Below are 24,750 nucleotides of genomic sequence, written 5' to 3' on the forward strand. Positions count from 1 at the left end.
AAACATATATAGATATTTAGAAGTTTGAAACCAGGCTACTTGTGTATTTCTATTCTATATTGTTGAAGTCAGTCATGGGACTTGAGATTTAGACCACCGTTGGCCCATTACCCCAAAACGCATGCTGCTATCATATTAAATCAAACCCTTATGTATTTTCAATATTCCAGTTTTAAAGTGTTAGATTGAGAAACAATAATGCAATTTAGAGTAAAGTAAGTTAGCACACAAACCCTCACCCCTCCAGCTCCTTTCATTGAATCCATTCGTTCGCGACTTTCCGCTTTTTTTGCCTCAATCTGGTGGAGAATAAGATTAATTATAATATGAACATATACTTACTAACATTATATATTATATGACACAATGTCTTCGTTTTCAAACATTTCAGTTTAAGAACTAAAACCATAAAATGATGGTTTTAGTTTTTTACATTTTTTATAACTTTTTGCGATTAATTTTAGTTTTAAACCGAAACTTACAAAAACAAAAATTAATGGCATAATTAAAATTTATGGCAAAATTTATAAAAAATGTAAAAAACTAAAACCATCATTCGTTTTAACTTCTGACATTTTATGGTTTTAGTTCTTAAACTGAAATGTTTGGAAACGAAGACATTGTGTCATAATATATATAGGCCGATATGTTTATATTAAAACTGCCAGAAAACCCATGTTTTATGCACCCAATTCTAAACACAAACATAAATTGTTATAATACTGTAGCCTTATCAACTTTGTATAAACAAATTAAATGGATTTCTTAATAAATTCATTTCTTATAGTTGGTTGGGCTTAGCTATTGCATGGTAAAACAAAATTTAGTAAAAATACAGCCAAGTGAACATTAATTATCATAAAACGAAATATATAGTTGCAAACAGTGGCGGAGCCAGGGGCGGGTTTAGGGGGTTGCGACCCCTTAAAAAAAATTTAAAAAATTAAATGAAAATTTTTGATCAAACCCCCCCCCCCCTTTATTTTTTTTGGCTGCACCACTGGTTGCAGATATTACCAGTAAGATCAAGTTAATGGTAAGACACACAGAGAAACAAAACATACTAACAATGTACTCACATATACAGTAGTAGTAGGTATAGTTGTAGGTAGTATGTATATTATGTAGCGTAACTTAGGTTGAAGTTAAGTTTATATGTAACCTAAATGTAAGTTAAGTGTAGCCTAAATGTATTGTAACCTAGGTTAGGGTTTTATTTTATAAGTTAAATTTATTCCATTGAAAACCTAAACTATTTAATGTTATAACGGATCTATATTAGACAAAGGGGGAATTCAACTTGATGACTATAAGAAATTTGAATAAATGAATAAAAAAAATTTTGCGTAATTGGGTATTAATAGTCGTTAGGAGATGTTTTGTATTCCTTGTGCCCGCTTAGGAGTTTACTTTATAACTGAATATTAGTTTTGGAAATTTAAGTATACCATGATTTATAGATTTTTGCGCTGTATTAAACACCAATATCACATAGAAAGTATATGTTAGTTATCACATTATACAGAATTTTATAACCCGTGTCCCATAGGTCTTATACTTATTATTATTATCATTATATCACATAATACACCTAAAGTATCTTATTTTGTTCTTAAGTTAATGAATTTATTGCGTTCTGGGCCCAACATGATGATAGATAAATGTTATTTTATGTCGGTGTAACTTTATATTCCCAACCTAACTGTGCTAGTAATGTGCTGTGGTATTGTATAGTATGAATGTATGTATGTGTGTGAACGTATTAATTTAAATATGTGATAGTGTATGGTGTGTAATTGAGGGTATGTGTGTGTGTGTGTAATTGAGTGTGTGAGTGCGTGCGTGTCTCAGTATGTGTGTGTGTAAAAGTATTGAATGTGCAAGAATTAAAACATAACGAACTCTTTTATCTTTGATGGTATGGTAATGTTTGGCAATAGCTTGGTCTACGGATGATTCGTCTTCAAATGTCACGAAACCAAACCCTGTTTCGTAATTAGGATAGTAATAGTTATAACTTAGCTGCCAAATCCAGCTGGCAACTTTGGCACAAATATTGACGATAAATTTTAAAGTTGTAATTAACAAATTAACATAGTATTAGATATAGTATGGCTAACCTGCCCTTAACTTCTGCCAGAAATTAAGAAATATAATATTTTCAATACATAAAATGCAAGGTTTATTTTAGTTAGAAATAATCAGAACATATCAACTATTTTAACTAGGTATCTAAAACACTGGCAACACTTTACAGATGAAATAAGGTCTGGCAGAAATAAACATAGTATATTGATAATACTGAATATTTAAATACAAAATAGTTTTTACCGAAATAAAAATAAAGAAAAACCACCACGTAAAAAATAAATTTATAGCACAGCAAATTTTAAATATTTAAAAATCTCGTAATCATAAATTATATATATATGTATGAAGGAGCTAAATAATTGATGTATGGTTGATGTAGTTGTTAGGATTTGTATTTACCTTTATGTGGTTTGCTGGGATCCTCCTTGTTTAATACGAAAACCACTTCAGCCACCTGGAAATCGAAAACTAATTAACACAAGAGGTCTAAATATGTTGTTGCTGCCAGGCAATTTAATTTGTTTAATCCGGGGTGACATTGTTAAAACACAGTTAAAAAATACTTTCAGTTTGGTACTGCTTGTTTGTATAGACACCTAACAGCAAGGTAAAAGCTGCTTTAGTATTGAAAAGTGCGGTGCTAAAACATATGATATCACCCCAGGTTTTAAAAGTTTTGGTCACATGTCATTAAGCGACAAAATTCAACTGTTAGCAAAATCAAATCACTCACTTTAATATCTTTCAAAACAATCTATCAAAATGTATATATATTGCTACTCATGTTTTAAAAATTAGGGTGCTAACTAATTGCCAAATATAACTGTTGTTTAATTAACCCAGCACTCACCGTTCCATATCTTTCAAAATATCCTTTTACATCCTCCTGTGTGGCTTCCATGGAGATCCCACCAATAAATATCTTGTGTGACTTCGTGAAACTGTTGGCGGTTGCCTTCTTCTGTTGAAGCACTGCTTTAGGAGTGCATGGCTTTGGGTCAATCTGTAAAATAACAGTTAGGTTTGGATATTTCTATAAAGTGAAGTGGGTAAAAGTATATTAGCGCACTTTTTGAGGATTAGCATAATAATAATACCCTTTATTTGGGCTTTGATTAAAATGAGAATAAAGAATGACAAAAAATAAAATTGATAAGACAGGTATAGAGACAAAACTACAGTTATTAAAACACACTTATGTTTAAAAACATATTACATTTAATTAGACGACAAAAACAGTAAATCAATTTAACACCCATGGTCCCCTGCTCCACTAATAAAATACCCTAGATTTGTTTTATTTAAAGCAACAATCGAAATGTAAATTAGTAAGAAAAAAGCAAAACAAACATAATTTTTAGCATATCTCACCCCTTTATTATCCAGGGTATGAGGCCTTGCTTTCAACACTTCATTTACACTCGATGGATTGGCGAAAGTAATAAACCCAAACCCCCTGGAAACACCCGTTTCTTTGTCCTTCATTAAAACGCAATCGGTAACTTCCCCGAACCCCTCAAAATATTGTTTGAACCCCTCGCTTGTCGTTTGCCGAGACAAACCACCAACGAATATTTTACTAAAAAAGAAAAAACACAAAACTTGAATTTATAAAATATTGTTTTGCTTATAAATATACTTTAAATTAGAACACAACTGAACAAAGTTTAAAATTTTTACAAACGTATGTCGCCTATGTATAATGTTATACATATTTTTTTGGGTTGTATGCTTATTAGTTTTTATTATTATAATGATATATTCCATTCTAACAGGTGTTACCAATTAGGTTTAGTATATGTAACGGACGCATTAGTTTGTGCTGCAATTGTTTGCAAATAAATAACTTTAGTTAACTTATATCTTACCCGGCTTCATCTGAATCATTATGCGACATATTGAAGTTTTTAGACTTTAACTATCCACAGTCAAATACCTATTTGTATATACCTAAAAATAAAATTGTAAAAAAAAAATCCACGACTATTATTTGCGGTGCGCAATCTTTTTGCTATTTACCACTAAACAGTAATGGAGAAATTTCCCACAAATATAAGTTCACTGATTATTAGCACAGTAGTATTGCATGGTTTATAATATTTTTGCATTTCACCATAAATGAAGCACGAATTCACCACAAATATAAGGTATTTTTCGTATTTAACCTTCGTAAGATGGGTATTGCAATTGCATAAGATTGTCTGAATTAGGCTTAGTGGAAAAATTACGATATTTTTCGACAATGTCACATTTTATCTTTAACTGGTCTTGTAACGATTTTAACAATACTGTTTGCTGTGGTAAAGTATTATCAATTCCTTTAGCTTGGTTAATTTCTTGTCGTGCTTGCTCCATCTTTTCTTTCAGATTCGTAACTTTTTGACTCAAGTTTTCAACATCGCGTCCAGACTCTAAGCAGCTTAGAATTTCGTGAACGTCTTGCAGAAAGCAGATTTCCAAAGGGCTGCTATCTTTTTCATCATTCATTTTAAAAGGACTAATCAACCCTGCGTTATAATGATTACAAAGTCGAACTACTGAAAAAACATGGGGGCAACTCTCCTAACGTTTTGTGTTCGCCTCCAAGCGACATTTAAGTATTGATTTCAGTTACTGTTAGTATTCGGGGCGTGCTATCGGTGCCAGAATAGTACTGTAGCGTAAAAATAGACACCGTTAGCACATAATATCTTGATTACGTTACTGTTATCTGTTATAGTTTTCGGGGGCGAGCTACAGCATTATGGTGAATTCACATTTATACAGTTTCGTGTGGCATTGGTTTAAAACTGTTACAGTGTTTAATACTGTGCGCTTTTTAAAGTCGTGAGGATACGGGCGTATAATTCTGTAAATGTTCTTAGTTTACTACCAAATGGGTTGATAAAAGAAAATGAAACGTAGACCATCTTACCCCAACCTAACTTTACTTCTTTGGTCAAGTTTACGTGAATTGTTAGTGCTTTTAAACAAAGTTATTGCCTCAAAATTTTAAAATTCAAACGTGTATTTCCCGAGTTATATTCACACACGTATAAAACAATAACTAATAAAGGTATTTTGTACGGTTAAAAGAGGGATATTTTCGTTTGAGGTAGTCAAAAAACAAATCTTGTGTGATTTCTGTACAATGCTTAATATCAATGGAGTATAAATTGCGATTACTAGGGTACAATGAGTTACTAACGGCAAAAGCTGTTGGTAAAACGAAGAACTTATACCCAACAGCGTCTAATTCAATTCCCAGTGCAATTCTCGCTCGATCAGAATCGAGAAAACCGTCAAAAAGTTGCATAAAATGCTGCTTTCGTAATGCGAAAATGATCGGTGTACCGATGTTTCTCCAATCTGTTAAATACGGCGTTGTCGCAGTAGCCCAGCGTACAATATCGAACGAATTGGCTCGCTGGTCATTGGAATACTTGATTTCCCCAACAGCAATTTGTTTAACGATTGAGACTTTTGTGTTTGGTGTAGAATCTAATACATTACTAGTGGTTTCAAATACCGGCAAAACGTAAACGCTTTCCAAACTTAAAACATCGAATTTTGAAAAATAGTTGTAAAGAATATCGTACAGTTGTTGCGCCTGCTGATATTTTACGTCATAAATTAACAGATATTCGGTTAACACTTGGCTGGCAGATGTATTTAGTAAATAACTGATCGGTGGCACTTGTTCGTTTACTCCATTGAAAACCAGATGATAACCGATGTTGTCTCGCTGTTTTAAAATATCCGAGGAGTCTATAAAATGTTCCAACTGGTCAGTTTCGCGATCGGCTACGAAAATGGCTACGCTGATAGGTCCTGTCCATGTTTTACAAAGCGTTTCGAATGTCTGCATATCTTTGAGCTGTAGGTGGGTTACTAAAGTAATATCACGCGAGTCCTTGTTTTGGTATTTGAAAGGAAGATAGTAGATGTGAGTTCTATGCCTCGATGAGGCTTGAGCTGTGAACTTGTCGCAGATCTCGGTTTCTGTGAATGGAAGAATAAATGAATGAATGACTTTATTTTGTCTCTTCGTTCACGGTACAACGAAGGTCAAAATAGCATACAGAATCAAAAAGACGAGAACTAACGGTAAAACAACATATGTCTTTATAACACGATTGATTCTATTTGAATATGGAACTAACGATGCCATTTTAGGCGAAATATAACTTATCAATGAAAGGCGTGAACTTCACACCCTATATACTCTATATCTATTTTATGTTGATGAGGTCTTGCAGCGTGGAACGCCATAGGTCCTGGGATTTAGGCTAAAGTTGGTCCTGTACCGAAGCCCCCATACCGTTACATCTGACGAATAATATAATGTAAAAACCAATGAATTAAGCAGCATTATAATTACCTTTGGTTAAATTATCGTCTGCATAAAGCTTGACTTCACCCCGCTGAGTGCAACCAGGTGCTTGATGACGTAACGACATGCTATTCATTTCCAAAAAGATTGTAAACAAGTTCGTCAACCCTTGAATTTGGTCCGAATTAATGTCATGCTTTCGTACGTTGTTCCAATGGACTATTTTAACATTATGCTTATGGTCGTTATAGCAAAGTTCCATTTTTCGTTCGTATGGAAGCTGAAAATTCCAGTTACACTCTAGTTTATACAGCATATGTTTGTTATTAACAAGAAATAAATTGATAACATCTTGGTCAGCAAGCGGCACTGTCTTGAAACGTTTAATTCCCTGCTGTGCTGTTTCCTTCCATTCTGAATCCCAGTTTGCGCGTCTAAGTTTTTCGCAGTCAAGTAACATCATTCCACTATTCAACCCACGCCCAATAGCTGGCCAAACAACGTATTCAAATTTCAAAGTACCAAGGTACCAATCGGACTGGTTTTCCACCATTCCAAATGCTTGTTGTTGATCCATATGCCTAAACTGTAACCATAACTCTGCTATGTCTGTTGCAAACACCATGTCTGAGTCAAGAACGATTACCTTGTCTATGTACAGCGGTAATACTTTAAGAATAGCCAGCTTATACACACTGTTGATTCCAGAGTGATGCGTAAAAGGTAGCCAGGATACATCGTCTAATACAGCTATATCCTCATACATTGAAACTTTTAGGTCTGGTATGTCCCAACTTCTAAAAAGCTCCTTCAATATCGGCTTTGAAACGTTGTCCACGAGGTAATGGAAATGTAAACTATCTTTTCTATGGAAGAGTATCGACTTAACAAGTACTACCATATCTTTAACAGTTTTATATCCGGTGCACACGAGAAAAACATGGATGGTTTCACATTGCGACGGTTTCTGTCTCCCTGTTTGGATTTGCAGGTCGCTTTCGTACTTTCTCAACGTTGTTTTTTCTTCTTGCAAAAATCTTTTCATTAGAAAGTATGTTACCATAAAAACCACACATATCGTAACAAAGTTTCGATTAGAAACTCGTTTCATACTTCGGCATGCACCCATGGTTGTATGGCCAACGTTTTCATTCTCCTTTATCGTCCCATTTGGTAGTAGACAAATAAAAATTTCAGAAGGACATAACCATATCCAAGCTACTGTACAAGAGCGTTGTTAATTGTTAAAAACACGATTAAAAATGACATACATCTTACCCAACAATGCTATATAGACTAATATAGTAAACTCTACATCGAGTATTTCTGTCCTGTCGGCTTCTTATATCGAAAGTATGAGTAGCCTATCTCACTATTTCTTCTATTATATATATATGTTCCACACTTAGCATATCCGGTCTGTATATCAGAATGTGTAGGCTACTCTATACCAAGCTTTCCGTTTCGTACCATACCAGTCAAAACACATCTGCGGCTTTTTGTAGGACACTATTGTTTCTAACTTCGAAAACACAGCTCTCTATGCTTAAGTGAATGATATATTTTGTATCTTATGGCACGGTAATGAAGGTCGGAGCAGCATGCCAAAGCTAAAAGACGTGAAGCAACGGTAAAAACAACACTCGTTATAACACGCCTATTGAACAACAGTATACAAACTTGCTTGATAAAATATTGGTCTGTAACACTCTAAAAAAACTGCAGGAAATAGTTTTATGTTTTGTTTCTCAGCTCTGCTACAGCGCTACAGGATATGACACAACTTTGCCCGAACACGATCAAAATAATCGGGTTTAATAACTGCAGTGACTTCCGATCCGAAGGCCATACTGTTCCAAGTAAATAAAAAATGAAATGTTTTATCTTCGAATGGCAGAGCAACGACAGTCGTTATAACATGGGTGTTTTATACATATCGTTCCGACTTATGAGTTACCACGTATACGTTTTTTGTGGGTGAAAAACATTGTGTTTTATATATATACCATAGTCCGTATATAAACTCGGGGATTCCACCTATTTTTATTAATGTAACACAAAATAAATAAAAAGTTGTCGTTTAACGTAGTTTTTTAACAGAGTATCAACAACATATCTCCATATCTGAAGCAGAATCTGTATAGAAACATTTATATACGGATTCTGATCTGAAGAAAAAGTTCCAACTTTTTGGTCCCTGGATAAAAGAGCGCATCCTAGCGGTACAAAATTTTCTCTTACCAGCTGGGAGAAGTGCATGTGCTTTGCGTGGAAAAAATGATGGATTTTGAAGTTTTTGAAGACGTTTTACTCGAAATTACTGAGGTTTTATCTTCTCAAACTGCGCTTGCTTACGAGTTAGCTATTTTGTCAAAGGTATGTTACAAAAATTCAAACGCGCAACGAAGACAGAAACATTTCGGAGCGCTGAAAAAGATTGAACGAAATTTTAGAAAATTTGTCTCAAACGAAGTTTTAACTGCGGCTCAGAATGAGCTCTGTGTGCTAGAAGATTCCCCATCAAGATTAAACAGATCTGTTAAAGAAATACACTTCGTTTTGTACCAAAGTTACCTCTATTTAAACGAAGTATGTAAAAACTGTATGGAATCTGTACAACATAGTTTAGACCAATTGCGCATCGAACGGTTCGTCAAATATCATGTTTTATTGGTGACACTGTCAAGCAAAATTTACAATTTAACTGGAAAATTAATGGCGGAAATGAAAACATGGATATTAAAACTACAAAGCACATTTGACCATCTAAAAGTTTTGAAACTTCCAGACGATTCTACAATACCTATTACAGTTGATGCTTTACCAACTTGTTTAAATGAAAATGAAACCACAATTTCTATAAATGAAACAACTGACATTGCTGATAAAACTAGGGGGAAAAGGCCATTAACTTGTATTGAGGATGAAAATGCCGTAGACATTGGCGTTGCTCTTGACAGGAGCACCTTCTTAAAAAATACTCAACAAACTCAAAGTCCAGCTGACAGCCTACCTATAATGCAAGATATCTGTTCAACACCTTATGAAGCTGGAGCTGAAACGACATTTTCTATAAAACAAAGAAATATTGCTGATAATCCTGCTATAGAAGAAGTAACAACTTTTAGTAACAATGAAAATACCCCAGATTTTGGTATTGTTATAGATAGGAGTGCCTTTTTAAAAGATCTACAAAGTAATGCAAAAAGCTCTCCAAAATCACCCGTGACTTTATCTACAATAGAAGTACCAGAAACTAAACTTCACCAAAAGGTCCAAAAGAAAATTAAACCTTTGCGAAAAATGTTGACAAAAAAGAAATCAAAACGTTTAAATGCCAAAATGAGAAATGTCCCTTTAAAATTAAAACGTTATCACTGTAATTTTAACTTGCATTGTGCTAGAAAAAAGCGAATGAAATTTGTATTACGTTCACTAAATACGAGATAAAGCTTTACAGATAAATTTCTATAAACCAATGTCATAAGATTGAGTTTTTAAGATATTTGAAATGTGATACTTGACGCTATGGATGTAACAAGTGTTCAACATGTAGTGCGTGAGTTGTACGCAGTATCAACAATTACTGTGAAGCAACTGGAAGGATATGCCGACAGTAACTACTACATATCTGCACAACCAAACCAATATTCATGCACAGAGTTTGTATTGAAAATAATTCATATGGAGAATGAAAGCGTTAAATGTAAGTTGTAAAGTTGTTTAACATTTTCATTTCAATAAATTTATAACACTTTGTATACAGCCATGTGTGTCTTTTTATTTTAATTTTCTTGTTTTATGGGCATTTAACTTCAGGATAAAAGCTGTTGTTGGCTTAAAACTGTAGTGTTAAAATATATGATGTCACCCCTGTTTTAAAACTTATGGTGACGTTGACATAGCTTTATTACTGTATTTGAAGAGATAAATATAAATAATGTTCTGTTAAGTACCATAATATCTTTATATATTTTGTAAATTTCATCCTATATACATGCAGGTCAATACCATGCTATTGGTTGTTCATTACAACATTTACATAAACAAGGTGTTCAAGTATCAAAACTAATACCAACAGTTGATGGAGAAATGCTTGGTTCATATGGTGGGTGAGTGGGTCCATGTTACGTATGTAACAATTTTTATAATGTGTGTGTCAGTGTGTGTATCAATAGAGAAATAAGGTAAACATTTTGGAATAGTAATTATTAGTTCTAATAAAGCATAAAACCATGAATATACCTTTTTTATTGTATAGGTGTATCTGTATACTGTATCCATGTGTGTGTGTGTAGAGGTAAATTATGAATGTATTGGAACTGAAATTTATGTCAGAGTTGCCCCCAGTTCCCAGACCTCAAGCTGAACTTGTAGCTTAATCCTTTCTTTCTTAGATTTCAATGACAATGCATGTGCATGTGGGGTAATGTTGCTTACATATATACAAGGACAGACATTATGTGAGGTTGTTGTTACTCAACTTCATATGAATGACATTGCTCAACAAAGTGGAAAGGCAATTGCACAAATAGATGAAGCATTATCGGTACGATGTGTTTCTGATATTTCAGTTGAGCCATTTTATGTAATGTATAGCTTGCTTAGTGTTCAATTTTAAGCAGATTTTTGTCTTCTTAATTTAAAAACTTTAATGTTGTTCAATGGATGTTAATGAGTCGTCTCTCACATGAGTTATAACCTCTTGATGAATGTCAGTTGAAATTGTTTTTATAACTAATGCCAAAAAAGTTTGTAATATATATGTATTTATATATGACATATTGTTTTTCTTGGTTGCAGAAGTGACACCTTACGGTTTTACATGTTCTGTACATTAGATTTCCAAATATTTTGGTTTATTTTTTCTTAGACATTACATCTTTCAGATGAGTTGCAACTGAAGGGGGAATGGAATTTGTTAAACTTGGATTTTGTAAAATCCTGTTCCCACTATATGCGTTGCAACAAAACGAAGGATCTTTGTCATCGTGTCTTCAATCTTTTTGAAGACAAAGTTGTAAAGAACTTGAACAAGTTACAAACAGGTGGTTTATGTCGTTATCTTTTATTGGTAATTAGTTGTTTTGTTTCACAGTGGTTAGGGTGTCTGTCTCTAGCTTAGAAAGTACAGGTTCAAGGCTCACTGCTGCTACCAATGTGGGCGCATGTGTTATTGGGCAAGGAACTTAACGTCACAGCAATTGCTCTAACCCCCTTATGGGTTGTTTAAGTTGTCAGTTATACATAAAAAAGACTCTTAAGCAAGCACAAGGTGTATAAAACAGAACAGTCGTGTTATAATGTCTGTCGTTTCCCCGCTATGCGAGGATAAATACCTTACATTCATTCAAACATTTATCTACAGGTTTAATACATGGAGACGCAAATGATGCAAATTTAATCTTAAAGCAGCAACCTGGGTGTGGGAGATGGATAATTGAAGGTGTGTAAACTTATACATGTAGTATGAGTCATAGTTCAGTGGTCACTAATAGGCTGTACAACCTTGTGTGGTGGGGTTGTTATGTGCCAACTCTGGCCTAAATCTTTGCGTATTGGGGTGGTTGGCACATCGCCTTGTTTATCTGCCAACCCAGAGTACAGAGTATGTAGTAACTTGTGAAGTGCTAAACCCTAAAAACTTGGTTTTGCTTAGGTCCCAATCCAACCAACTTAAATGGCCTAAATCTTAAAGGTCCTATTGAATCATGTAGAATATATTGGTTGGAGCATAATATATGCATAGGCGCCAAACTTGGGGTGGCAAGGTAGGCAAGGCTACCCTGGATTTTTCGGCACTGCCCAATTATTGAATGTTAGGACCAAAAAGTTAGATTTGATTCATAGAAACGGGTTGGTAATTATTCCTGCCTCCCTTACATTTTAAAAAGTTTGGTGCCAATGAATATATGTATATATACATCATAATATTCTAAAAGTGGATGCTAAAACTGTTTGTATCTTTCCTTTCCAGGAATCATAGACTTTGGGGACATGGCCCACAGTTTCTATCTGTTTGAAATTGCAATATTAGTTGCTTACTTTATGATGAAAGCATTTAAAGATGGTTTAGATGCTGATATAGTGGCAGATCATGTTTTAAAGGGATTCAAATCTGTTTTACGTTTAAACCCATTTGAGCATGAGGTTTTGTATGTAACTGTTGCCGAGGTTGCCGCTCATTCATTGTGTAAAACTGCAGCGGACGCACAAAAGTCTCCCGACAATTATGACTACATTATACAGGATTATGACGCGTTTGAAAAACTCTTGTCTCATATTTGTGATACAAATATTACAAACAGAATGTAGATGACAGATGAAGAGGGTGTTTAGTGACAAAGGCACCAAACCTGGGGTGGCAGGGTGGGCAGATCAACCCGGGAATTTCTGTGCTTGTGTGATTAATGTTATTCTTAGTAATACTTCAATTTAAAACAATAGCAAATTATGTTTAAAAAAATGGGAAATTTTTATAAAAACAATTTGAAAACGAAGTTTTTAATCTTATTGATCAAACGTATTGTTTTGTGAAATTATTACTTTTTAGATCTAACTTTGTTTTGATGGAGATTTAGTTTTTACAAGGGGCTTTTTAGAGTCAATACACTAATTGTAATGGACAACAATGTAATTTACAGAAGACTTTTAACATTTTCCAGCTCTAACCACTGTGTTTAATTGTTTTACAGAAATATGAGCGCAGTATTATCTAATGATGTAAATAGTTTGATACTACCTGAATACTCCTTGTCCCAGTTTGCCCCGCCCACTAACAAAGCATCAAGTACCACTTACAGTACTAGTTACGCATCTAATGGATCATCAACATGTGTGGAAACCAACACAACTAATGGAAACACTTCTCTCCCAACATTCCCAGCCCCTTATTCAAACGTGCCTTTCCTACCCGTTTCGAAAGGAAATATCAAGAAACTCGCGCAGACCAGGTTCGTGAACTCGTCCCCAAAGAGCTACAGACTGATGCCTGCTTCAGTGGAGTCGTCTGAATCTGACCGAACCAGTTTCGTCGAGAAAACATCGCACAAGTTCTTCCTGCCTGTCACTTACTTTCTTGAGATCGCAAAATTATGGGAAGTCTCCAACCGTAGTGAACTAGAATGCCACTTCACGATCGCAAACAATAAGGAAGAATTTAAAACTACAGGCTCTGTATTACATGATGAACACACCAGCCAACATAAGCAGAGACCAATATGCCATGCAAGGCCCATACCTGCTAAGCTATGGGGTTCTCATAAGACCACGTTGAAAAGGCAAAGAAATGAGAATTCTGTCGAAGCTGAAAAAGATTTGCTTAGAAGCGTCAACAGGTTCTTGGGTAGTTGTAGAACAAAGGACAAAATCTCAGCAAGCATGTCAGGTGAATGGCTTTCAACCTATGGTTTATTACATTGATGCATGCATTTTCATAATAAGTGTAGGCATATATATCTATTTCTTTTGGGGAAGCGGCAGGTCAACATCTTGTAAGTCCCTGGTACTGTAGGTATGGGGGTATTATTGGCAACATTCTGACCTAAATTCATACCATACTACAGGCCGCACTTATATTGAATAGAATGATATTTGCATGGTGTGATTGCCAACCCTAACATAAAGTTGCCGTAGGTCCTTACCACATAGAATAAATAAACTTACGCAATATATGGGCCAACTGTCGCATAAACCTCAGCAGGTCCTATACTATGCCACGCGAGGAACCATATATAATAAATAAACATACATATAATAAATGAATAGAATGTGCATATATAATGTTGTGGTAATGGGACAAGTGTGGGATAAATCTTAAGTCCCTAGCAAGCATGCCATGGAACCTCACCCATATAGAATAAATAATAAATCCCCCCCTCACTAGATATCAGTACTTCATCCACCAATGTTGGAAGTGAAACTCGAAGATATCTTTCGCAAATTGTTTCCCTGATGAGCAGAAAGTTTGCAGCTCGCCTTGTAAACCAACAGAACGATTTTGATTTCAATGGAAAAACGATGGAATTCCTGCACAGGACGACGTGTATAAACTTGACAAGTTAAACCAAATGCACTTGTGTGAAAATAAGAGGGGAAGTATAGAGGATCACAAGAGGAGACATGATCCTCTGGATGAAGGTAAAGGGAGACAGCATCAAGAAGATAATGTTATCTCGCATCCGGATCAAAAGATTAGGGATTTTCTTCCTGGCTCGAAACATCATGATCTAAATCTTAGCTTGGATCTGGATCAAAAGATGTTGGAGGTTGATCCTACCTCCCAAGATCAGAAAGAAGATGACCTGCATCCGGATCAAAAGATGGATCGTTTTGATCCCGCCTCTCAAGATCGGGGAAATGATGTTGCATCTGATCTTGATCATAAGATGGAGGAATCCGATCCCAAGGAAGACATGAATGATCGGCAAGTGAAGATCTTCTCCATGTCATCAGAGGATGCGGTTGGGGAAGCTGACGAGCATCTTCTTATCATCCATATAAATAAGAATCAAACTAATGGAGAAGATCAGGATCAAACTAGTTTCGGTGGTGGGTATAACTAATTGGGTATCGTATAGTTAAATAAACTAATTCGTAAATTAAGATAAATAAACCCAAACGAATTAGTGATTTTGTATAAATAAATTAGTGAGTAGAATAAAATAAACCAAAGTAGTTATTTTGGTGAATTGTTATAGGAGGTTAGGCAAGGTGGTGTTTCATGACCCCAACCACACAACGCACATTATATTTAACATTTACCTCGTATATAGATAACTATGCAGTAGCACTCAATACATATAGAATAGAATGTGCATTTACAATGTTGGGGTAATGGGCCAACTCTGGTATAAACCCCAGGTCCCATGGCGTTCCTCACTGTAGGACCTCACCCATATAGAACAGAATGTGCATGTACAATGTTGAGGTAATGGGCCAACTTTGGCCTAAACCCCAGGTCCCATGGCGTGTCTCGCTGTAGGACCTCACCCATATAGAATAGAAAGTGCATTTACAATGTTGGGGTAATGGGACAACTCTGGCTTAAATCCCAGATCCCATGGTGTGCCTCACTGTAGGACCTTACCCATATAAAATAGAAATCTTAAATCATTGTAAAATATCTCCACAGAGGAACCATCTCATAAGAGAAGAAGAACGAATAGTGAACCAATGTCTACCATGGCAAGGTTAGTCTTACATCTTATATTAGTCACATATGCACACAATGCTAACGGTAAAGTATACAACAATAAAAATACAAGTGCTATAAAATATTTAACAAACAATAATCAAGTCCAATGAATAGTTCACTGTGGGGAGGAATATTTCAGCGGAAATGACATCTATTTGAATAGAGTTTATATAATTGTTGTCACATATATTTACGTTAAACAGTTAAACATCTGTGTATATATATATATATATATAATATTTTTTCTTCAGCAATGCCAAGAATGTGATAAAGGAACATGTCGTGTCTACTGTTGGTGTTGGTAAGTGAATGTGTTTGTGTTATTTGTGTGTATGTAGTCATTTACTTTAAAGGTATATGTTTACACAACTTATGTATTGCGTTACCCCAAATATAGGGGGTAAGTGAATGTATGTATCTTGTCCATTAGTCTGTATGCTCTAATTAAGTATAAGTTATCTTTGAAAAGGCATCACCATCAAGGTTTGTGTCTGATGCAGAGTATTTGTAGGATATATGAACGTGTCTGTATCTTCACTATCTTGTACATTGTGCTTTATAACTTTAATAAGGTGGCCTATCTTTGAAAGAATATCACAAGGGTTTATAGTTATATCTTATCTTATGTAAATTTCAATCCTTTTAGATTTATATCACATAAACTTAAACCTAGCTTAAACAAATCAAAGTAACTACAGACGTTTTGTCAATGGTCTATTAATACAGATTTTCATTTATATAAGTTTTCTATCACTCAAATAAAAATTTTCTGACCTTTGTTTCTTTGAACAGGCCCCCACGATACAAACTCATCTAGTTACAAATGTTTTTACTGCCAAGTTAGATGCAGCAAAAGAATAGATTGCGCAAGACACATGCTAACACATTTGCCCAGCTGATAAAAAGAATTCGTTTCCCCAATATTTCAAAACATTCTGTTATCTTATTTAAACATGAGCTGTTATTTTTTTTATTTGAAAAATCAGCTAAAATAGCTTTTCAGTATTTTTCCATTTGTATTCACAGTCTTACACATTAAGATAAATTATGTGCAGTATTTTAACTATTCCATATGAACTACAATGTGTTCTGTTTATTACTTTTACATTTCATTTATTTTGTTTTTAATTCCTTGTTTGTATATTGTATTACAACTGCATAAGTTTTAAATTGAGCGTCATTTTTAAAACATGTTAACAGTTTAAACTTTTCTAATGTATTATGTTTATGAACAATGTCATAGGCACCAATCTTTTATAAACACAGGGGAGGCAGGAATAGCTAGACACCAAATCCTAAGAAACAAATCTAAATTATTGGTTGTAATGTTTACTAAGTACTGCAGAATTCCAGAGTTAGCCTGCCCACCTTGCCACCCCAGGTTTGGTGCCTATGAATATCACATATTATGCTAAACGTCCTCCTGCATTCTAGGTAAAGTTGTTTAACTCAATTCACACAATTATACCTTCTTATTTTTTAATGCTACCACCTTGCATTTTATCATTTAATTTTATTCAGTAAAAATTGACTAATTTTAATTCTGAACTTTTATCACTTATTTTGCCGTACCAGTGTACCTGATGTTTTGTTTATGGATAGTTTCATGTTATTATGACAGAAAAGTTGATTTCTTTAATTTTTTATGTATTTTAGGTTCTAGGTGTTTAATTAAATTGATAATCATGAATGTGATCGGGATATCTGATCTCGTTCCAACGCAAACACAAGGAAAAATGTAAGTTGGTATGAATTAGATTTGTGCTTGCTTGGTGTTGAGCTGTATGTAACAGGAATGAATGTTTATATGAGTCCTAGGTATATACATGTGTGTGCTTAGGCAAGACACTTGATGTTATTGCTCCGAAAAATGGGTTGGAATTCATCAAAAAACGATTAAATTTTCCCCGCACGGGGTAACAGTCATGATAGCATCGGTGTTCGGTTTTATACACCTCGTGCCCGCTTACAAGTTAACACATATGTAACTTATTTATTCTCGCGTCGTGGGGCAACAACAGTAGTTATAACACGGGTGTTCTGTTTCATACACCTCGTGCCCTATTCTACAAATTACCATGCATGTAACTTATTTATTGTCGCGTAGCGGGGCAACAACAATCATTATAACACAGGTGTTCTGTTTCATACCCCTCGTACCCGCTTACGAGCTACCACATATGTAACTTATTTACACTCGCATGACGAGGCAACAACAGTCGTTATAACACGGGTGTTCTGTTTCATACACCCGTGCCCGCTTACGAGCTACCACGTATGCAACTTTGTGATAAAAATAATAATCAATGATTTTTGTTCCAGATTATGTTGCGAGTGTGGAACCGAAATCGAGCCGAACCCGAGCAATATGTGCGTTGATTGTTTACGATGCAAAGTAGATATTACAGATGGGATACCAAAGCATGGGAACCTACTGCAGTGTAAGAACTGTGTAAGGTAGGTGGGGGGGTGTCTGCACTTGCACTTAAACATAAAGGGTGGATGTATAGCAGCTGTTATACAACTTTGCTATAGCTTATTGGGTGTCACTGCTTGTTCTCTAGATGACCACCTTAGTTGGCTCTTTTTAAGGATTAAATTTCAGAAGAGCTGAACTATAAACACTAGAGTTATACTTATAACAGTTTGGCTGCATTGGCGGCTGGTGGTTTATTATGTAACATTTAAGTAGAAAACAACAACTTATGTCTCTGCATTCTCTTCTATATGGGTGAGGTTCTACAGTAAAGCATGCCATTATCGTTAAGATTGCAGTCTGTTTAAAGATGCTTTTACTTTAGCGAATTTTTCGGCAGTACCAGTTTATAGTTTCCTGAAGTTTGCCTTTTTCTATTGAAATATACACGAACATGCTATTACTTTGTTCAGATACTTATCGCCACCAGTAGCATGGATACCAGCTCAACCAGAGTCTCGTGAATTGCTCGCTATTTGTTTAAAACGAATCAAATCAGCGTTGCAACGCGTTAGGCTGGTGGATGCTTCGTTTATATGGACGGAACCTCATTCGAAACGTGTTAAAGTTAAAATCACAGTTCAAAAAGAGGTTGGTGGTTGTGTTGTTTGGTGTAGCAGATATATGTACTAGGTATCAATGTGCATTTTAAGCACCTGTGTGTACAGTGAGTCCATAAGATATACAGGATGCATTGTCATAGGCTTCATAGCGTCACGAGAATGCATCATCATACCCAAAGAGTTTAAATATGCAGTTTTATCTAACATAGAAATAACATTACATTAAAAAGATCATAGAAATATAACATAGAAAAAATAAATAAAGAAGCTGAAGCAATTACTGTTGTAATTGCATTATACCATGGACTGCGTGAAAAAAGGTAAACAAGAAGTGCCTTAAGTTTACCATAGCAATGCTGGCATAAGCATCTACAACTTTATCTAAATTGAAATTGGCACACCCAGGTTGAAGGCGGGACTTTCCTAGAACAAACATTTGTGGTTGAATACGTCATTCATAACCATATGTGCCCTGATTGTCATCGAGTTGAAGCAAAAGATTATTGGAATTCATCTGTGCAGGTGGGAGTTGTGGATTACATTCACATGTTTGCACTTTGTTGTTTATACCAGTGCTCTTCAACCGGTGTGCACGGTGCACCATAGGGTGCACCAAAATATGCCAGGGGTGCACCAGTGCAAAAAGGTATACAAGGGTGCATCACAAACTTCAACACTTTTCAGCAATATTTTTTCATTTTAAACTTTTCTAACAAATTTAGCCACTTTCCTACATTTTTTTTATATGAATTCTATATCTTGCATCACTGGGAATTGAAAACTTCATTAGTTTTACGTTAAAGCAATCAGGGGTGCATGAGTTTGACGCAACAACTTTAGGGGTTCACCAACCCATAAAAGGTTGAAGAGCACTGATTTATACAACTATTTATTATATTTACTTAAAATTTAAAAACATGCTACGATTTTTATTGTTTAGCACCCTGGGTGTTGGAGTGATGTCACACATCCCATAATGTTGAGTTGTGTATCGATTGAGTTTTTTTTTCGACATTGAGTTGTGTATCACATGTTTTGGCCCTGGCCTGTATTCTATATGGGTAAGATCTTTGTTTCAGCACTAAGGGATATAGACCTGTTACCTGTTACCCAACACTCATACTCCCCAGGTTAGTGGTTATGCTCATCCTAACCAAAGGATACCACGATACTGCTACCATTGTGGGCATATGTGTCCTTGGGCAGGACACTTAACAGACATTGCTCAAATCCAGTGGTCACTAATATAACTATAGAAATATTATATATCCATTTAAATATTTGAATAAAGGTCCGTCAAAAAGCTGGCCATAAGAAAACTTTCTACTACCTTGAACAAGTGATCCTTAAACACAAGATGCATCAGAATACAACTAAAATATCACAGAAACCAAGTCAGTATACAATGCATAGTGATTCCAATATATGTATATAATATATATATATAATATCATTAATGAGATGATGAAGTAAATGGTTCTTCTTGTATTATAATGTAAATTTGTGAAGTAGCAGAAAATAACACAGTAAGATATGGAATTGATCATTCATTTTAACTGTTTACCCCTGATATGCTAAACTTTAACCTGCCCACCCTGCCACCCCAGGTTTGACGTTCATAACTGTATTTGAGTGACTTTATTTTTATATTCAAAATAATTAGGATTTTTTTAGATGGTTTGGATTTTTATTATTCATCAAAACAAGATGCGCGAAAATTCACAGATTTCTTGATGAGTGTTCTGCCATGCAAGTATGTGCCAATATGTCTTGGATTATTGTTCTATTCTATTTGGGTGAGGTCCTACAGTGAGGCATGCCATGGGACCTGAGATTTAGACCAGAGTTGGCCATTACCCCAACATTGTATATGCACATTCTATTCTATATGGGTGAGGTCCTACAGTGAGGCAAGCCATGGGACCTGGGGTTTAGACCAAAGTTGGCCCATTACCCCAACATTGTATATGCACATTCTATTCTATATGGGTGAGGTCCTACAGTGAGGCATGACATGGGACCTGTGATTTAGGACAGAGTTGGTGCATTACCCCAACATTGTATATGCACATTCTATTCTATATGGGTGAGGTCCTACAGTGAGGCATGCCATGGGACCTGGGATTTAGAGCAGAGTTGGTCCATTACCCCAACATTGTATATGCACATTCTGTTCTATATGGGTGAGGTCCTACAGTTAGGCATGCCATGGGACCTGAGATTTAGACCAGAGTTGGTCCATTACCCCAACATTGTATATGCACATTCTATTCTATATGGGTGAGGTCCTACAGTGAGGCAAGCCATGGGACCTGGGGTTTAGACCAGAGTTGGTCCATTACCCCAACATTGTATATGCACATTCTATTCTATATGGGTGAGGTCCTACAGTGAGGCAAGCCATGGGACCTGGGGTTTAGACCAAAGTTGGCCCATTACCCCAACATTGTATATGCACATTCTATTCTATATGGGTGAGGTCCTACAGTGAGGCATGCCATGAAACCTGGGGTTTAGACCAAAGTTGGCCCATTACCCCAACATTGTATATGCACATTCTGTTCTCCTTTGCCCTACAGAAAACTATGCCTGATATTAAGACCAGCCTTAGCCTATCACTCTTTATATTGTGAATGTTAAAGGAAAAAATGTCTGCCATCTGGCGTATTAAAGTCATGGCATCTGTTACATAATAAACTTGGCAAATTTGTCTTGGATTTTTCTGCACCATTTATAATCCAAAGACTTTTTAGACCTAATTATATGGGTGTCTATTTTTTTTAAATAAAATAAATCGGTCTCTATTTCATCTCCACTTTGCATTAAAACTGACCCCACATCTCAGGTACCAATCCTCACAGAAGTTGGTGTCACATGACACGCATAGCAACACGTTTAATTATAAAACTTCCTTCTCAGTTGAATTACCACCTGTATGCAAGGTAAGTCTGTTGCTTTGCTGTTTTTACATTTGTTTTAAATGCTACAATTTATTTCAATCTTTTACTTTGATTTTATTTAAACTTTTATCGGACTCTTGAAGTTCATAAAATTTTGTATAATTCCATATAAAATGAAATAAAATATTTGCCAATAAAATTTCAATTTTTTTCTGATTCACATAGTGTGAGGTGTATGAAACAGAACACCTGTGTTATAACGACTATCGTTGCCCCGGCATGCGAGGATAAATAAGTTACATACGTGGTAATTTGTAAGCGAGCACGAGGTGTATGAAACAGAACAACTGTGTTATAATGACTGTTGTTTTCCAGCCATGCAAGGATAAATAAGTTACATACGTGGTAATTTGTGAGCAGGCACGAGGTGTATGAAACAGAACACCCGTGTTATAACAACTGTCGTTGCCCCGGCATGCGCGGATAAATAAGTTACATACGTGGTAATTTGTGAGCAGGCACGAGGTGTATGAAACAGAACACCTGTGTTATAACAACTGACATTACCCCGCCATGTGAGGATAAATAGGTTACATACATGGTAACTCGGAAGCGGGCACGAGGTGTATATAACAGAACATTCGTGTTACAACGACTGTCGCGTTGCCCCGCCATGCGAGGATAAATAAGTTGCATTCATTCAATGTTTCCACCCACACAGGACGATATAGTTTGTTTGCCAAAGAAACTTTCGCAACAACTTGGAAATCTTGGTCAACTGTTGATATGCGTTCGCGTGACTAATTGTATTCATCTCATAGATTTCAGTAGTTTACAAAGTAAGTGGATTTTTAAATTCAAGTAAGCTTTAATGCATTTAAAATACGTTGTTTGTTCTGTTTTATGGTGTAGTGGTTAAGCGCTTGAATTGATCCGATACCTATTGATAATATTGATAGCAATAGATGTATGTGTCTTAGGGCAAGACATTTAACTGCAATTGCTCAAGCCCAGTTGTCACTATGGTTTGTAACGTTTTTGGTGTTACAGTAATTGTCCAACTCTGGGCTAAATCCCAGGTCTCATGGCGTGCCTCACTGTAGGACCTCACCCATATAGAATAGAATGTGCATATACAATGTTGGGGTAATGGCCAACTCTGGTCTAAACCCCAGGTCCCATGGCATGCCTCACTGTAGGACCTCACCTATATAGAATACTTACAACTAACAAGATATATATTAACACAGTCGCTGAAGTGAGTGGTAGTTTGTACTGGAGGCACCCCTTCCAAGCGATATGCACACCTAAGAGTTTGATAGAGTTTACAATAATGGAGATCGAGATCGTGAAGCAACGTCATTTCAAATCAGGACAAGGCTTGGTGTCTAATAAGGTTGGTTGGTTTGTATCTGCATGGTTGGTAAATTGGCAACAATGTTTATGTATAGAGTTTATCTCCTATTACTTCTCAACCATTTTGTTGTCCCCTATAAAGTTCCAAAGCTGTCTATATGTTGTCCCTTTAAGTTGTATGTTTGTGTCCCCTTTAAACTCATTAACTTTGTCCCCTTTGTTTTTTGTAAATATGTTTTCCATGTTTTATTTTATGAGTATGTAACCTAAGCTTTGTGGGGTTTTTGGATTTATTACAATTATGTGTTACTGGTGTCAACATCCTTTTAAACTGAGTGACCTTGAGATTTTCATAGTTGAGGTTCTGTGTGGTGCGTTCCTTAAGCCAAATCTGATAAATCTTAATTAGTTAATCACTATATCTTATACTGTATTTTAATCATTTTGAATACAATAGTGGAAACTAAAAACCTGATTCTAAACCATAAACTAAACCCCCCCAATATCCCCAGCATGTTCTTGCTGATTGCTGGGTTATCAAATCAAGTGAGCTTGGTATGCACGATGAATATATCCACGTACGAACACACCTCGGTCATCTACTTAAACCCGGTGATGCAGCGCTTGGGCTTGACCTTAAGAACTCGAACGTTAATAATGATGACTTGGATAAAATGAAGGGAATGCCAGATGTGGTGGGTTGCGTCGTTGTTTTAACTTTCCCATATTTAAATACCACCACCATGTTCAAACACCATCATACATGCTTCATACAGAACACATGCACCAATATATTTTATATTTTTATAAAATTCTCGAGTTTTTTGCGTAAAAATAAAATAATGCGTGTGTATTTATTATTCTATTCATATTTTTCCAGATTCTCGTAAGAAAAGTTTTTGCTGACCGTCAGCGTCGTCGACGGCGAAGGAATTGGAAACTCCAGAGGATCGGAGAGCGAGGATCCTCCGTTGACGGGGAGGAGGGATACACTGAGTTCCTGGAAGATCTGGAGGAAGACAAGGAGTTTAGGAAGAACATCGATATATATATCGGTCGGGAGGAAGTTCAACTTGTTGTGGCTGTTGTTGCTAGGAGAGATGTTTGTAGTGGCAGGGGGTTGGTTTAGTGACAGGAGAGAGTTTGCAGGAGTTAAATGAATCAAAGAATTAAATGACAGTCGTTATAACATGGTGTTCTGTTTTGTACACCTCATTCAGTTGCACAGCTTTGATCAACAAGCTTTCTGTTGTTGGGAGGGCAGCTGTTTGTAGTTTCAGGGGGTTTAGTTTAGTTGCAGCAAAGGTTAAAGATCAGAAGTTAAAGTGATAAATGTAATTTTTCCTCGCATGGCGGGGCATCGACAGTCTTTATAACACGGGTGTTCTGCTTCATACCTACTGCAGTTGGTGAGACACTGTAGAGCTAGTAAGAAGTATTAAGCAATAGATAACATTTCTGTAAGACAATCAGTGAAAGCATTAAGTTCTTGATCTGTGATTTCTGCTGTTTGGAAAAGCAACAAGGAAAGATCATGTGAAAATTAAAAACAAATTCAGATTCTTAATTATATTTGCAAATTTAAAACTATAGTTTTGTAAGTATGAGTTAAGATTCATATTTTTACACCATGTTTATACCATACTTTTGGGTAACTACTAACTACCATGTTTTTTCACAATGTTGTGTTTCCTTCATAGATGGAGACGTCCCTTCAAGCGCTGATGAAACTGAGTTTCCATCAGTATCGTTGCAGGAGATGTTGCAAGACCTGTCAATCAAGGATGATGTAGAAATGGATGGCGAATCATAAATGGCATTGTTATGAAATAAAATTCAATTGAGGGGTTAAAAGT

At 35.7% G+C, this 24,750-nt stretch overlaps 4 protein-coding genes across 7 annotated transcripts in view; 2 read left to right on the forward strand and 2 right to left on the reverse strand.

Moving 5' to 3' along the window:
* Positions 1-4,804, reverse strand: part of LOC101242956 (heterogeneous nuclear ribonucleoproteins A2/B1) — a 9,228-nt gene extending 4,424 nt beyond the window's left edge. For both annotated transcript variants that reach the window (XM_009861102.3, XM_009861100.3), the window contains exons 1-6: positions 3,960-4,804; positions 3,463-3,670; positions 2,942-3,094; positions 2,491-2,545; positions 1,903-1,985; positions 240-299 (exon numbers count right to left, since the gene is read on the reverse strand). In XM_009861102.3, the coding sequence (XP_009859404.1) occupies positions 240-299; positions 1,903-1,985; positions 2,491-2,545; positions 2,942-3,094; positions 3,463-3,670; positions 3,960-3,988 (588 nt within the window). In that variant the 5' untranslated portion in view covers positions 3,989-4,804. The remainder of the gene's footprint in view (positions 1-239; positions 300-1,902; positions 1,986-2,490; positions 2,546-2,941; positions 3,095-3,462; positions 3,671-3,959) is intronic.
* Positions 4,805-5,080: 276 nt separating this feature from the next.
* LOC100180953 (LARGE xylosyl- and glucuronyltransferase 1-like) lies at positions 5,081-7,620 on the reverse strand. Its single transcript, XM_018813014.1, has 2 exons — positions 6,452-7,620; positions 5,081-6,072 (listed from the first exon to the last, which is right to left on the reverse strand). Exons 1-2 carry the CDS (start codon positions 7,530-7,532, stop codon positions 5,138-5,140), a joined length of 2,016 nt encoding a protein of 671 aa, XP_018668559.1. The 5' UTR covers positions 7,533-7,620; the 3' UTR covers positions 5,081-5,137.
* Positions 7,621-8,345: 725 nt separating this feature from the next.
* On the forward strand, positions 8,346-17,255 carry LOC100184970 (hydroxylysine kinase). 3 transcript variants are annotated; one of them, XM_018813015.1, is made up of 10 exons: positions 8,346-10,109; positions 10,407-10,511; positions 10,801-10,952; positions 11,293-11,451; positions 11,772-11,849; positions 12,381-13,790; positions 14,289-14,953; positions 15,537-15,594; positions 15,851-15,900; positions 16,392-17,255. In XM_018813015.1, the coding sequence occupies exons 7-10, from the start codon at positions 14,473-14,475 to the stop codon at positions 16,496-16,498; spliced, it is 696 nt and encodes a 231-aa protein (XP_018668560.1). In that variant the 5' UTR covers positions 8,346-10,109; positions 10,407-10,511; positions 10,801-10,952; positions 11,293-11,451; positions 11,772-11,849; positions 12,381-13,790; positions 14,289-14,472; the 3' UTR covers positions 16,499-17,255. The 3 variants fall into 3 exon arrangements, 2 of the variants coding, with proteins under 2 accessions (XP_018668560.1, XP_002120512.1); XR_717359.3 differs by lacking the exons at positions 14,289-14,953; positions 15,537-15,594; positions 15,851-15,900; positions 16,392-17,255 and having other exon boundaries at positions 12,381-13,101; XM_002120476.5 differs by lacking the exons at positions 14,289-14,953; positions 15,537-15,594; positions 15,851-15,900; positions 16,392-17,255 and having other exon boundaries at positions 11,277-11,451; positions 12,381-13,688.
* LOC100177130 (60S ribosomal export protein NMD3) lies at positions 16,554-24,748 on the forward strand. The gene is made up of 12 exons (XM_002120143.5): positions 16,554-17,337; positions 17,922-18,056; positions 18,489-18,666; positions 19,044-19,160; positions 19,930-20,032; positions 20,313-20,391; positions 21,484-21,580; positions 22,260-22,377; positions 22,789-22,934; positions 23,407-23,589; positions 23,775-23,949; positions 24,595-24,748. The coding sequence occupies exons 1-12, from the start codon at positions 17,183-17,185 to the stop codon at positions 24,705-24,707; spliced, it is 1,599 nt and encodes a 532-aa protein (XP_002120179.2). The 5' UTR covers positions 16,554-17,182; the 3' UTR covers positions 24,708-24,748.
* The last annotated feature ends 2 nt before the right edge of the window (positions 24,749-24,750 follow it).

Source organism: Ciona intestinalis, chromosome 8 (genome assembly GCF_000224145.3).
Source record: "Ciona intestinalis chromosome 8, KH, whole genome shotgun sequence".
In the NCBI taxonomy this organism is placed as follows: Eukaryota; Metazoa; Chordata; class Ascidiacea; order Phlebobranchia; family Cionidae; genus Ciona; species Ciona intestinalis.